At 42.6% G+C, this 16,020-nt stretch overlaps 2 protein-coding genes across 3 annotated transcripts in view; one reads left to right on the top strand and one right to left on the bottom strand.

Moving 5' to 3' along the window:
• The window catches only part of Pced1b (PC-esterase domain containing 1B), a 140,075-nt gene extending 132,373 nt beyond the window's left edge, over positions 1-7,702 (bottom strand). For both annotated transcript variants that reach the window (XM_074083231.1, XM_074083228.1), the window contains exon 1: positions 7,493-7,702. The gene's annotated coding sequence lies outside the window, so the exon portion shown is untranslated. The remainder of the gene's footprint in view (positions 1-7,492) is intronic.
• On the top strand, positions 7,619-10,665 carry Amigo2 (adhesion molecule with Ig like domain 2). The gene is made up of 2 exons (XM_020155584.2): positions 7,619-7,760; positions 8,112-10,665. The coding sequence occupies exon 2, from the start codon at positions 8,174-8,176 to the stop codon at positions 9,731-9,733; it is 1,560 nt and encodes a 519-aa protein (XP_020011173.1). The 5' UTR covers positions 7,619-7,760; positions 8,112-8,173; the 3' UTR covers positions 9,734-10,665.
• The last annotated feature ends 5,355 nt before the right edge of the window (positions 10,666-16,020 follow it).

The following is a 16,020-nucleotide window of genomic DNA, read 5'->3' as shown; positions in this document are numbered from 1 at the left end:
TGGTCTCTAAACTGAAGAGAACACCCACAGAGTGGGAGAAAATATTTGCCATCTACACATCAGACAAAGGACTGATAACCAGAATATACAGGGAACTTAAAAAACTAAATTCTCCCAAAACTAATGAACCAATAAAGAAATGGGCATGTGAACTAAACAGAACTTTCTCAAAAGAAGAAATTCAAATGGCCAGAAAACACATGAAAAAATGCTCACCATCTCTAGCAATAAAGGAAATGCAAATTAAAACCACACTAAGATTCCACCTCACCCCTGTTGGAACAGCCATCATCAGCAACACCACCAACAACAGGTGTTGGCGAGGATGCGGGGAAAAAGGAACCCTCTTACACTGTTGGTGGGAATGTAGACTAGTACAACCACTCTGGAAAAAAATTTGGAGGCTACTTAAAAAGCTGGACATCGATCTACCATTTGATCCAGCAATACCACTCTTGGGGATATACCCAAAAGACTGTTACTCCAGAGGCACCTGCACATCCATGTTTATTGCGGCACTATTCACAATAGCCAAGTTATGGAAACAGCCAAGATGCCCCAGCACTGACGAATGGATTAAGAAAATGTGGTATCTATACACAATGGAATTTTATGCAGCCATGAAGAAGAACGAAATGTTATCATTCGCTGGTAAATGGATGGAATTGGAGAACATCATTCTGAGTGAGGTTAGCCTGGCTCAAAAAACCAAAAATCGTATGTTCTCCCTCATATGTGGACATTAGATCAAGGGCAAACACAACAATGGGATTGGACTATGAGCACATGATAAAAGCGAGAGCACACAAGGGAGGGGTGAGGATAGGTAAGACACCTAAAAAACTAGCTAGCATTTGTTGCCCTCAACGCAGAGAAACTAAAGCAGATACCTTAAAGCAACTGAGGCCAATAGGAAAAGGGGACCAGGTACTAGAGAAAAGGTTAGATCAAAAAGAATTAACCTAGAAGGTAACACCCACGCACAGGAAATCAATGTGAGTCAATGCCCTGTATAGCTATCCTTATCTCAACCAGCAAAAACCCTTGTTCCTTCCTATTATTGCTCATACTCTCTCTACAACAAAATTAGAGATAAGGGCAACATAGTTTCTGCTGGGTATTGAGGGGGGGAGCGGGAGGGGGCGGAGTGGGTGGTAAGGGAGGGGGTGGGGGCAGGGGGGAGAAATGACCCAAGCCTTGTATGCACATATGAATAATAAAAGAAAAATGAAAAAAAAAAATAAAAACCCTTTGTCAACTGAAAAAAAAAAAAAGAGTAGTGCCTGGCACACGGAAGGTGCTTAGTAAATATGTGCCAAGTAAACACCTGTTTTGCTAAGAAGGGCAGTGATTGTTTTTCCTCAAAACAGGGGATATTTCACTTCCTGCCTGGGAAGCCAGAAGAGGGCTGTGCTCTCTTGAAACCATGCTAGTTGATTATTAAGTAGGAACCACCAGCAGCAGCATTGAGGCCAATGACTTTAACCTATTAGAAGTTTTCATTAGATTTTTCTTATCACAAAGTATAGTAGAAAAATAGATATACAGAAAAGGAAAGAGAAGAAATTTTTTTTTTTGGTGGTACGGGGGTTTGAACTCAGGGCCTCAGGCTTGCTAGGCAGGTACTCTACTACTTGAGCTACTCTGCTAGTCCAAGAAGAAATATTTTTAACACTACTGTTATGATACAGGAGTGCACCTCTTTCAGGTGGTTAGGCATACTGCAGAATTCATCTACATGTATAGATATATTTTTCTTTTACAAAACTTGGAATCATGTCATGTGTAAGTTTGGGCAATGTCACTAGATACTGCCCTTCCACACTATTTTGGCAGTACTGGAGTTTGAATTCAAGACCTTGTGCTTGCTAGGCAGGCATTCTACCCTTGGACCATACTCCTGGGCCTTCCTTCCACACTGTTTTGAATAGAGACATAGCATTACACCAGATGGCTGCACACTAATTTATTTATCCACATCCCTTTGCAAATTAAGAACATGCCCATTTTTTTTCTGCTAGAAATGATGCTGCAATGAATGTGTGACAGCCAATCATAATTGAATACTTGACAGATTAAGGGTGAGAATCTCTCAACTGTAGAGAATGTGCCTTGAACTGGTTTTGCTGAAGAAACAATGAGACTGACATCATTCACTGCAGAGAGAGGGGAGAAGCCTGTGAGCCCAGTGTAGCCACAACTGACCCGGATGAAAAACTAACCCCATACTTGCTCTACTTGGTTTAGTATCTGCTGTCTAACAATCAGTGCCCCTGGCTTGGGCAACAGAGGACATATGGATATCTAAAAATGAGGTTATATTTTTTTAAGTTGGAAGCAATTTTAGAAATCATTGATTGTCATATCTTTAGTCAACTCTTGGGGATTAGGGGGAAGTGAAAAGATTTTTGCTCAAGACTAGATCTTACTTACATCTCCCTACCTTGTAATACTAGTAGGTTTCTGTAATCGCACACTGGTCTAATCCTTTTACAAATGAAGAGTCTGGGTAAATGGGAGTTTGCCTGCCACCCCCCCCCACCACCACCCACATTGTAAGTTCAAGTGCAGCTAAATCAACTATGCCCAGATTTCAATAGGATGATCTCAACTGGTTCTGCAACTCTTAGCTGAAAAACTCCATCCTAACCTTGTAAGGTTACATGAATGAACCCATACACAAACACCTCATGCTGCATGATTCCATTTATGCAGAAAGTAGACCAGTGATTGCCTGGGTGGAGAGGAAGTAAACAGATATGATTATTTAAGGGGTATTATAGTAAATAGTGATGAGAGTTGTACCATATTGTGAGTATACAAAAATGCTGATTTATGACTTAGTAAAATCCACTAAATTGTGCATTTAAAATGGTTAAAATGTAATGGAAGGGATGAACCAAACCAGTGTACAATATATGTGTATATATAGAAAACCACAAGGAATCCCCCTGTATAACTATCATATACTAATAAAAACACTTAAAAATTAAAAAAAAGAAAAAAAGTGGTTAAAATGTTGAACTTTGAGTTATGTGAACTTTATCACAACTAAAAACAAAAACAAAAAACACATCCAACCTGAAATGAAGATAAGAGCTAGACAGTGAGATGGGATGGGTGAGTGGGGATTGCTTAGAGCTGCTTAGAACTGCTCCATTCTGTCTCTCCCTGGGGAGGGAAGGTAGTTTCCTCACCATTTCTAGCCAAGTAAAGGGAGCTTCCAGAAAAACAAGGCCACAAGTTGGCACATGCCTCCTGGAATTTAGAAAGCACAGGACCTGAAGTCTGAGTTGTCCCTGAAAACATGTCTCACAGAGCAAGAGGTGAGAGAGACAGTGTTCCATACCAAATCTTAGGCATCTTACAAAACCCACTGGAGACAGGCCAGAAGGACAGGATGTTGCAGAAGTTGGGTGTTATGCTAGAGGTGGTGGGCAAAGCCGTGGGTTTCCTGTGGGCTGACCCTAAAGTCACACCATAGAAACCCTATTAAAAGTGTGGACAGCACAGTGAGGAGCCTTTTACAGGCAGCTCCTGAGTGCAGAGGCAGGCAGGCACCCTGGTGCATAACTCCTCCAAAGGACCCAATGTGTCCCTGAGCTTAAAAAAAAAAAAAAGGAACAATAGCTATCTGCCAGTGTCCAAATTACTCTGGATTATAGGACACCTGCTAGAATCAAATATGATAAAGACTGTGAAAGCCTTTCATAGGATAGAAACTGCTATTAAAGTGTCACTTGTTAGTAAAAATGACTCAAGAACTCGGAATCATCAAACTAGTGCGGTAAAAATTCCCTGTCTAGAAGCTCTAACTCCTTAGGTCTTTGAATCTGACCCGAGAAACACTGGAAATCACAGGAGAACCCCTTGAGATTTCAGCTACTCAAATCACTGTCGCCAGGCTCCTTCCAAACCAGAAAGATGATCACATGACCACACCTGTCAGCACACCAGATTCAAATCATGTCAAGTGGCAAGTCACTTCCTGTTGTCCACTGGAGACATTATCAAATGATCAAAAAGACCAGCAGATAATACCCTATCTGTCTTGCTTTAAACTCCTGAGAAGGCAACTCAACCATCTGTCTTAGTACTCATTCCAGTTGGAGCCACCCTGGAAGAAACTTATCCATTCTGTTTAATTTAAGCCCTGCAAATGCAACCCCAAGATCATTTCAGCACATTCCATTTTCAAATAATTTAGAACAGAGTTGTTTCCTTTGGGAGTTACAGATTAGATCATGTCCCAAGCTTGTGGTGAGTGGTAAATAGAATGACAATGTAAAACACACAATTCAGAGTCTGGCACATAATAACGGCCATCTTTATAACACACACATTGCTGTATGTACTGGGACTCTGTCAGTCACGAGTGAAATAAGCACAACTCAAAATAATTTAAGCATAAAGAAGAGAGGGAGGTTGAGAATGTAATTAAAAAGGAAGTGTGAGTATGCAGTGGCTTTCGGGAACTACTGGATCCAGGACTCAAATAATAGGGCTGTTCGTCCCAGTTTTCCCCCCTTCTGTCTTTTAGATAAGCTTCATAAAGTGGAAAGGGCATGATAACAGCCAGCAAGCTTAGGTAGGGGTGGACCGTACCTTAGCCATCTAGAACAGGTTCTCTGTTGGTCAGCTCATTCAACAAAATTTTATTGACTGTCAACCAAGTGGCAATCTGGGTTCTAGGAGTTGAGAATAAAGTAGTAACCAAGACAAACAGAATTGCTGCCCTGTGGAATTTACCTTTGAGTGAGAGGAGGTGAGGTTTGGATGATTTGCATTTGTTCCTCAGAGGTTTATGTGCTGGAAGCCTGGTCTTCCCCAAGGTGGCACTAAGGTGGTGGAACTTTAATAGGTTAAGTAACTAATTCACAGAGGCATTACCCACAGAAGAAATTAATATAGTCCTTGGGGGACCCCACAAGTTGCTATAAAAGGAATGGCCTCTGAATCTCTCTGGTATCCTGGTTACCATGGGACCTCTCCTTTCACCCCTGTCACAACTTTACCTACTATGTTGTGAGCCACCAAGAGAATCCTTTCCAGAGGCAGAACAGATGGGGCTGTCTGATCTTGGACTTTCAACCTCCAAAAAGGTGAGTTCAATCACACCTCTTCTTTATAATGTACCCAATCTCAGGTATTTTGTTATAGCAAGATGAAGAAGGTTAAAAGGATGCCAGAAAGATAAAAAATGTTATCCTGCACACTTTATGTCATTAAAGTCCAGTCAGCTTTCTCATCTCCAAGCTAGTAAACCCACCTTGTTCACATGTCTCTCCCCTCCCCACTTTTTGTGGTACTGAGGTTTGAACCCAGGGCCTTACACTTGCTAGGCAAGCATTCTACAACTTGAGCCACACCTCCCGCTTCTCTTCTCCTTGGCTAATATGGGGAACCCAAACATCAAGTCTTGAAATGGATAAGTAGCCTTGTCTGTGGATTCTGAGTGCTTTTATTCCACTTATCCTGTGTAATGGCTGCATGTTTTTGCAGCTATGAAGCATAACTTTCTGCTTCCATTTTTTAAATCACTTATTATTTTGGAATATTTCGTATTAGATACGGGTCTTTCCCTTCACGGCTTCCTTCAAATAGGATGTTAGTTATTCAGTAAAATACTGTAAAAACATGCTCACTTATTAGCCATTTAAACTGTACTCCTCTGGGAACTATGAATTCTATTTCTCTTTCAATTTTGTGAAAATGAAGACCTAGAAGACCAAGATTTTCAAGAACCCCAGGAAGTGTGGTATATAATGAGTAAATCTTAACCCCCCAGATCTCTCCTGGAAGTAAAGGATGCTTTCAGGAAACACTTTAGGCTACATGCTTATGATAAAATTCAACTTTTCATGAAACTGAAACTAACAGGAATCAAGTTGCCCTCATCTGAAATCATCCTGACTTACTGCTGCTATACTGAGTTATCCCACAAACAGGTTAAATTATCAATGCACATAAGTCCGTTTCAGTTAGGCACTGGTCTAACCCATCTATGCAAAAAATCCGTCCATGGACAATTTTCACTAAATTCAAGGTTGCTCAAGTGTGTGTGTGGGGAGAGTGGCATAGATTGTCCTTGTCATCATTTTATTTATTAATACTACAAATGAAATGCCCAGCCCCAACTGCTTTCTCTACTTAGACTTTCATTGGTTTCTCTATCCATTCTGCTCTGGTTAGCATCTTTTGTTCGGACAGTAATTTATTTCTTTTAATTCAGATACAATGGCCAAATGGGTCATTTGGCTCAGTCAAATCCAATTGTTAAATCTTGGAATTAAATAAAAATGGATTTTTAATGGAGAAACCTCATCAGCTTCATGCCCTCTACCTCGTATTTGCACGGCCTTATCTAGCTTGCACTTTCCTGTGCCCCGCTGGACCAAAGTACACTGGAGTCTGGAGGCCACCTGGCCTCTCAGGGGCAAGTCTCTCTGTGTAGACGCTCTTTCTGGAATTAATACTTGCCCAGTGGAGTCGCCAGCACATTTGGGGGAGGGGAAAGGCGTCTGGTTCTGGGAAATACTTTTTTTCTTTTTTGAGGTTAATACCCTTATCTTTGCTTTCCAGCCAAGAAGGTCAGCGCTAAGCCTTCTTTCCTGCCCTTTTGCTGCTTGACTCCGGCAGCATCCCAGTTAGGAAAGGGACAGAACTTTTCCAGGACCTGAGGGTGTCCCCGCGGCGCCCTCTCTGTTCTTTCCCCCCCAACAGGGACCGCGGTCTCCCAGAAGGAAACGTGCCTGACTTCCCTTCCCCCGGCCTGTGGGCCGAGACGCAAGGCTGCTGCTCGGTTTGTTGTGCAAACCTTCAAAGACAGCTGTACTTAGCGCCCCAAAGCCCCCTGCCCTCGCCCCAAAGCAAAGCTCCAAGAGGGCGGGGAACTGCGTGGACTGGGTGGGGAGAGATCCACCTGCGCGGCCGCGACCAAGTGGGTCCCCAAGGGTGCAACCCCTCCCTCCCGGGCTGGTTTTCTCCCCCTGATCCTTCCCCTATTCCCCCCGTCCCCACATCCCCACCCTTTCTGGAGCTGGACAAACGGACGCAGTCGGGCAGGGTTGGGTGGGTGCGTCCTCAACCCGGGGCGGCACTCTTCTGGGCTGCGGGAGCCGGGAGGGGAGGAGGCGGCGGGTGGGAGCCAGGGGGGCGCCGGCCGCCTCTCCGATTGGCTGCGATCCGCCCTTCCCGCGCCGTGCGCCCCCAACCTCGCGTCCCGCGCCACCCTCCGCGAGCGCTTCTGGCACGGGGGAGGACACGCAAGGAGCGGGACTGGCCTCCCCGCCCCGCACCCGACCCCGGGCGCGCGGGGATAAAACCCGGGCGACGGACGCGGAGCCCCGGGCCCCACAGCCTGCTGAGCGCGGAGAGGCGGGGCGGCTCCGACCGGCAGCCGCGCCCCCGCCCCTCGGCTTGGCTCGGCTCAGCTCCGGTTGCGGGGCGCCCCGCGCGCGGGCACACGGCGGCCGGAGCGCCGACGCGGTACCTTCAGCCGTGCCATGAGAAGAGCCCGGGAGTAGCAAGTGGAGCCCGTGGAGAGGGTGGCGGCGCCTGGGGTGGCTGCTGCCACCGCGGCTGCTTGAAACTCCCCAAAGTTGAAAGCCGGAGAGAGGCTGCCGCCCGCCGGGAGCAAGAGGGAAAGGAAGTAGGAAGGTGCCAGAGGGACAGACGGACGCGCACGGACAGACGCACAGACCTGCAGGAGATACCGCTGTCGGCGGCCTATCCCCGGAGCCCGGGAGCTTCCCAGCTCTGTGAGTAGTTTTCTAGACCGATGGCTTTCTAAGCATTTCCGTTTAATTGTTTATAGGATGCGTTTGTGTATTTTGGGGTCCGTTGGAGGGAGTTAACAAGGCAGGATGCACCCTTTAAAAAAAATTGAGTTTCTGATGGTGAGACGGATGAATGGAGAGAATGTGCCTGTAGATGTCTGCAAGCAGGAGCAACCTAGGGAAGACTGCATTCGCAGTAAAAGGCAGCCTAGGCTCCCCAGTGTGAAATGAAAGGCATTTCAAAAGTTATTGGGAAGAAAGTACCGTATGACTTTGAAGGGTTAACAAGTGGTACTTACGCTTTTTCCACCCTTTTAAAATATTGTTTGCCAGATTGACTGGTGGGAGGCTGAGCTGGTGAAAAGGCACCTGGAAGAGACTGGGAGGCGACCATAATGTCTTTTCGGTTACACACACTGCCCACCCTGAATGGAGTTCTCAGACCGGGTTGCAGAGAGCTGCTGTGTTTGTTGGTGATCACGGTGACTGTGAGCCAAGGCGTCTCCGGGGTGTGCCCCACCGCTTGCATCTGTGCCACCGATATTGTCAGCTGCACCAACAAAAACCTGTCTAAGGTGCCTGGCAACCTTTTCAGACTGATTAAGAGACTGGATCTGAGTTATAACAGAATAGGGCTTCTGGATTCCGAGTGGATTCCAGTATCATTTGTCAAGCTGAACACACTCATTATTCGCCATAACGACATCACCAGTATTTCCTCGGGCAGTTTTTCCACAACTCCAAATTTGAAGTGTCTTGACTTATCATCCAATAAGCTGAAGACGGTGAAAAATGCCGTGTTCCAAGAGTTGAAGGTTCTGGAAGTGCTCCTGCTTTACAATAATCACATCTCCTATCTTGATCCTTCAGCCTTTGGAGGGCTATCCCAATTGCAAAAACTCTACTTAAGTGGAAACTTTCTTACACAGTTTCCTATGGATTTGTATGTTGGAAGGTTCAAGCTACCAGAACTGATGTTTTTAGACGTCTCTTATAACCGGATTCCCTCCATACCAATGCACCATATAAATTTAGTGCCAGGGAAACAGCTGAGAGGCATCTACCTTCATGGGAACCCTTTTGTCTGTGACTGTTCCCTGTACTCATTGCTTATCTTTTGGTATCGTCGGCACTTTAGCTCAGTGATGGATTTTAAGAACGATTACACCTGTCGCCTGTGGTCTGACTCCAGGCACTCCCATCAGCTGCTTCTGCTTCAGGAGAACTTTATGAATTGTTCTGATAGCGTCATCAATAGTTCCTTCCGTGCATTTGGCTTTATTCACGAGGCCCAGGTCGGGGAAAGGCTGATTGTCAACTGTGACAGCAAGACTGGTAATGGCAATACCGATTTTGTCTGGGTTGGTCCAGATAACAGACTGTTGGAGCCAGACAAAGAGATGGAAAACTTTCACGTATTTTACAATGGAAGTCTGGTTATAGAAAGCCCTCGTTTTGAGGATGCTGGAGTTTATTCTTGTATTGCAATGAATAGGCAACGCCTGTTAAATGAAACTGTGGATGTCACAATCCACGTGAGCAATTTCACTGCAAACAGACCCCACGCTCATGAGGCATTTAACACCGCTTTCACCACTCTTGCCGCCTGTGTGGCCAGTATCGTTTTGGTACTTTTGTACCTCTATCTCACACCGTGCCCCTGCAAGTGTAAAGCCAAGAGACGGAAAAATACACTAAACCAAAGCAATGCCCATTCATCTATTCTCAGTCCGGGTCCCGCTAGTGATGCCTCCACTGATGAACGGAAGGCAGGTAAAAGAGTGGTGTTTTTGGAGCCCATGAAGGATACTGCAGCAGGGCAGAATGGCAAAGTCAGGCTCTTACCCAGCGAGACGGTCATAGCTGAGGGCATCTTAAAATCCACAAGGGTGAAGTCTGACTCAGATTCAGTCAATTCCGTGTTCTCAGACACACCCTTTGTGGCATCCACCTAATTGTGTGCCTGTATTTGTAAGATGTCATCATTTAGTTTCTCCATATTTATCTTGTCCTGCTATTTATTAGCAGGACAGAAATAAAGAAAATAAATAGCAGGACAGAACTTGTGTTGTTTTGTTTTTTGAGATAAAACCAAATGGTGTCTTAAGATGATCAGTAGGAAATGAGGTAAAGCATTTTGGTTCCTCAACGTGGTGGAGAAAGATGGGGTTTGTTTCTGAAAGTTTAAGTTTGACAACACTATCTGGGTCTATAGCATCATTGATCACTTCAAAGCTGACCCAGAGGCAATATGAGTGACATTATCCCTTTCTTCAGGACTCTTAAAGTTAGAAAGCAAGCTCTATGTATTACCAGCATTATTTAAGAATAGACTTTGCTAGCTTATTAGGACCAAAGTTGAGGGTTTTTTTTAATTTAAAAGAAAAGCATTAGTAGTGCCCTACTTCATTTTTTAAAGATCATACAGCAATGACTTGTAAAGCATAAAATTAGATTTAGGAGTTATTCAGCCAAAATCATCATTTCAGACCAGAATGAACAAACTCCACTAATAAAATTTACTGGGTACTGCCACACATCCTCTGTAGTGTTAATGAGTTATAAGTAGTATAAGAAAGCTATGTTTGTTTGACTGTCTTCTGTACATTCATCTCCATTCTGTATCCTAATACAAAAGATCTTGTTGAAAACTTAAAGTCCTCATTATTTGTGGCCAAGACTATGTAAGTGTCAGTACCAACATGTCTGAGTAACTTCTTAAACCTAGTGGACTGATGTTTGTTCATATGCTTGTGGACATGTAAATCTTAAATTATAAAAACTGAAATTGACCCAAGTATATTGTATGACATTTAAGTTAATGTAAATATATGTATTCTGTGGCTTGATGTTTGTTTTATTTAGCTATTTTACAACATAACTCTAAGGTGTTTTATGTGGTCATTCTGTGCTAGTGTGTGTGAAAGTGTCACCTATGCAAACATCTCTCTGAAATTCTTGTCTTTCAATTGTTTATTTTTTAGAGGGAGGGAAAGGTTTTAATGTGTTCTGTTCAGATTTATACTTTATCACACTTTACTCCGATATCATTATGTGCTTCAGCCAGGCTTCGAAGACAATTAACTCTCACTTTTGCAACAAGTGAGAGCCTGGGAGACCTCCGTGGTACTCCCTTCTTTCCATGAGGTAATCAAGTGCCTTCTCTGCACTTAGCCTTCCGCAGCTGTAAAACAAAGGTTTCAGACCTTATCAGGTCTGAAATCTGATGATGTGTAGCGTTCCATCACATTCTGGAATCCATGTTTTCCTGGTGGTCTTTATCCCCTCCCAGGCCCACAATGGCCTTCTGCAACTGTACCGTATATTGAGGGAACACAGGGATGAGCTAAGGATAGGCCAGCATTGTACAGCTCAAAGAGTCTTCCTGAGCATCAGGTCTAGTTTCTTTCCCTTTCTTAGGGATGAATGAGGCTCAGCAGAGTTGTAAGCTGTCTAAGGTCAGAACAGAAAGTTGATGACAGGGTAGATGGAAAGCCCGGGCTCAGTACTCTCCCTGGAAAAGATAAGAGGCCCAGAAGAATGGTTACCTTGAACATGGATGGGCATGGAGAAGGAACCAAGAAACCAGATAAAAGAGTGATCAGCCAATGGCAAAGGAGAATCAAGCATGCATCGTCCTAAGCTAAGAGGGAGAATTTTTTAAGGACGGATATGGGCAACCCTGACACACATTGTAGACTTTGGCAATGGTGGTTTTGTGGGAAACCTGTCAGTAAGAAGAATAGTGGACACCTGGCAAAGGTTCTCTAAAGTGCCACCCAGGGCTGTCTGTGGTAGACTTTGGTCAACAGGGGGTTAAGGAACAAGTGACCAGGAAGTACCCCTTAGGAAACAGGATGCACAACATTCCTTATTGCATGATGTTTAAAAATGACTGCCTCTGAACCATTGACCTTACCTCTTAGACAAGATCCTTCAGAGCCAAAGGTGTTACAAGCTAGTATTTTATTCTAGTTGCTGCCATTGAAATAATTAGGAAGAGGTCTATAACAGGTATCACCTTGGAAATCATTATCTCTTTCTCCTTCATATTTAGAGAAACCCAGACTCAAGCAATGCTATGATTTGTTCAGGATTACACAGCTAGTCTGGACACAAGGAAAAACTTGAACCACTAAAGCTGTCAGGCATTGATTGGAAAGGGTTGCCTCAGGGGATCATGGACACTCTGATTTTGGGAGTGACAGAGCCACTACCTGGCAAGGAAGTTGCAGAGAGGATTCCTGAATTGCATCTCCTCTGGATGTGATCTTTGAGGTTCTCCCAGCCCTTGATCCTAGAAAATGAGTGTTGCCTTTGACAGGGAAACACAAGCAGTGCTTGGAGTGGGGTGGTGGTAGCAGAATTGCAACCATGGCTGATCTTAATACACTCTGGTTAAAGGACAGAATGAGTTGAGATAGAAACCAAGGCACTTGTGATCAAAACAAAACAAAAAAATCTTGAATAGTCAAAGCAAAACCATATTTTGAGCAAAAAGCAGGAAGAAACTATGGTGATAAATAGAAAAGCATGAAACTGAAATGGGGCTGGGATATAGCTCAGTGGTAGAGCACTTGCCTACCATGCATGAAGCCCTGGGTTTGATCCCCAGCACCAAAAAAGAAAAGACCAAAAGAAAAAAAAAAAATCATGAAACTGAATGTTACAGTGTGGAATTCAATGTTCTTAGATACATCAATTTTTTAGTGGGAACCTGATATGTATTTTAAATATAGGAACAAAATTAAATTGTACTTTATAAGTTCAACTTTTATATAATTTTACTTCCAAGCAATAACCTGGGTTTATGTAACTGAGTTCTGGTAAGCCACTCAGTATTTTTCATTACATAGTCATGAGAGCTTGAGGCTCACTGGAGAGATTAAGCAATGATCACAGGTGTGAAATTTCACTATCATAAAGATACGGGTCCACTATTTTCTGTATGTTTATAATATATTCTGCAATTGATTTTGAATCTTTAAGATTTCTAATCTTTAAGATTTCTAATCTGAAAGAATGGCCTAAAAGATTTCTGTTTCCTATTACTCCTCAATTCTGGCCGGGACACATTTCAGTATATTTATTTTTTAGGCTTTAGGTTGCCTGAATTACTTGCACTGAAAATGGGTTTTATTTTTCTAAATAAACATTTTTTCCGAAATGTTAATCAGAAAGGGACGTAGGTGAAAGTTACGGGGGAGGAAACATAAGAGGAACAAGCAGACGCCCTGTCAGTCCAATGTCTGAAAAGACATTATTTTGGATCACTCTGCTCAGCACTGTCAAAATAGGATGAAGGCTGAGCATCCTCCAACATCTCGGTGTTTCCTGTGCCATGCTTGATTATCATCACCCTCCAGGGTCAGCTGGTTTTCCAAGTGATCTAGAAGTAGGTCTGAAATAGACTCTCAAGGGACAGTGAAATAAACAAGGGTTCCCAGAAGCTACCCCTCCATACTCTTATAACCAGAGACCCTGATTTGGGAAGTTAGGGGAAGAGCCTGCCCATCATACTGTTTAAAATTTCACTGTATAGTTTTTTTTTGGTGGAACTGGGGTTTGACGCTTGCTAAGCAGGTGTGCTACCACTTGAGCCACTCTGCCAGCCCTGCTGTATAATTCTAATTCTGCCTATTTTGATGAAACATGTTGAAACAGGACCATAGCAGATTCATTGTTTTTTTTTAAGGTGGGAGTGGGGTTTGAAATCAGGGCTTCCACTTACATAGCAGGCACTCTACCGCTTGAGCCACACCTCCACCTCCAGTCCATTTTCCTCCGGTTATTTTGGAGATGGGAGGTCTCACAACTATTTCCCAGGGCTGGCCTCAAACCTTGTTCCTCCTGATCTCAGTCTCCCAGGTAGCTTTGCAGGTGTGAGCCACAAGCACCCGACACAATACATTATTCTTACTTGCTGATGGATTTATTAATAAAAAGAAGAATCTTAGTCCTCTAAATTTTTTTCTAGTACTTAAAAAAACCCACAAAAATAAGAATTTGGTTCACTGACACTAAATGAACCCTAGAGTAAATTCTTGGCTATAATGTATGATTTACAGTTTTTTAAATGATGAAATATGAAATTACTTTGAGATGACTACATCTCTGATTCTTTCATTTTAAAGCTATTTTTAGTTTGAAAGCAGCTACAACAGATGGGGTTTGTAACAATGAGCTTTGAAGCTTTCAAGTTTGATTAGATCATAGTACAGTGAGGATATATTCCAAGGATTTTGAGCCCTGATTCCTTCTACAGAGAACCAAACTTCTTTGTTTTGAAATATATAAGAACACTGTTTTTTAAAGAGAGCACTAAGGTTCTTTTCATGGCTCTGTCATTTCTCCCCACTCAAGGACCAGCTCCCAAACCATGTTTCTTATTTATTATGATATGGAAGTTAGTGTGGCGAGATGATAATTAGTTTACCCATATAACATATAAAAAGATGGGTGATAATATATTAGAAAGGACTAAAAATACTTAGAATAACCTCTTGAATAATTAAGAGGACTGTTAACAGGCCATTGTTACCTGCAGACAGAATCCAAGAAGGTAGCCCTTTCATACTAAGGTCCAGAGTAAACAGAATATGGATAAATAGACACTTGTTGTACAATGTACAAGCAGTATTTATATATTAAATCATGTCTTAATTTATTAAGCATGGTCTACCGTGAGAGTTAGTATTTATTTACATCCCTCATCACAGTAGCCTTGAGAAACAGGAAATATTATCACCTGTTACAGGTGGGAAGAGAAGCTCAAAAAAGGAAAAATAATTTTCCCGGGTACCCAGCTAATAAACTTTTTATCATGATAATCACTTCCACAATACTCATCTAAGTGCTTTACCTATAGAATGATTTTGTAAGGCATGAGCCGTAAGTAAACTTTCTGTAAAGGTAAGAATGTGAATGGATCAGTACTCATGGAAGTCTGGGGAGAAGAGAAACAGGTCAGGAGATGATAAGTCAGAATAAGGTGAGCATGATTTTGAAAACACAATACATCACCAAGAAACAGAATCAGGAATTTACCTAGGAAGATATGGGTCGGACAGACCAGGCTTCTTCCAGTCTTTTTTAGTCAGCCTGTACTTCACACATGAAATTACTTAATATGCAAAATAAATATCTCCTGTGTCATTATAAACTATGGGTCAGCATATTTAAATAAGTGAATGATTAATTCAATAGTAAAGTTTAAAAATGACCCAGATTTATAGGATAAAAATTCTATTTGGGAAAAGACCAGAAAATTCATTTTAAATTGTCAGAAAAATGGCAAGGATAATTCAGTCTGCATGGGATATTCCCCAACTGCTTTTTAAATTGGATTTATCAAGATAATTTAAAAATTATCTTACAAGGTAGTGTCACAAGAAATTCTCTGTAAGGTAATGTGCTAGCAGAGTATCAAATATATTTTAGAGAATTTTGAGGTGACTTTTGGATCTTAGGGTTCTAAAATGGTGGGATGAATAGCCATCACTTTGGTGAAGAATGGCCAGCAGTGACCAAGAGAAGCTTTTTGAGCGTTCCTAGACACTGTGGAGGCCATGAACGATGCTCGATAACTACACTGTCCTCTTAAAGGAGGTTACAGTACAGAGAAAGTGATCAAACAATCCTAAAGTAATTCAAGAGTGATTAAGAACTGATTAGCCAAAAAATCAACAATCCTGAGCAACAGTGGGGGAAAATGACCGATAGTGGGCAGAGACCTTGCTTTAAGATGGATCAATGTGCACAGGCTTGAGCAGTAGATAATCATACCATCGAAGCAGTGGATGTTACCTTCACTGGGATCCTTACCTTCAGAAAGTCAGTGTTTTAGGGAGGAGGTGCAACTTAGTTAACAGTGCTTTGAAATGAGTAGTGGGGATTCTATTTAATGTATCATCGTCCTTGATCCAATCTAGAAGAGAAAGCCACTTTAAAATTTTGCCCTAGTCCTCCACCTACACTCACAGCCCCAATCCTCACTTGTAAATGTGTCCCTGCCATGTCATGAGGAAGGAGAATAAGAGCAATAACTGCATTTCTTATGTGTAAGCCCTGTGCTAGGGGCTTTATATGTTTTACCTCATTTATGTGAGGTTATTATATTTACACCCATTTAAAAATGGAGGAAGTGGAGCTTAGAAATGTTAAGTGAGTTTCCCAAAGTAGGGAAGTCAGGATTTGAACCCAATTTTGTCTGGATCCAGAACCCAGTTTCATGTCTACATTG

The sequence above is a fragment of the Castor canadensis genome, chromosome 8 (assembly GCF_047511655.1).
Source record: "Castor canadensis chromosome 8, mCasCan1.hap1v2, whole genome shotgun sequence".
In the NCBI taxonomy this organism is placed as follows: domain Eukaryota; kingdom Metazoa; phylum Chordata; class Mammalia; order Rodentia; family Castoridae; genus Castor; species Castor canadensis.
The sequence above is the reverse complement of the archived record's forward strand: the minus strand, read 5'-3'. Positions and strand labels throughout refer to the sequence as shown.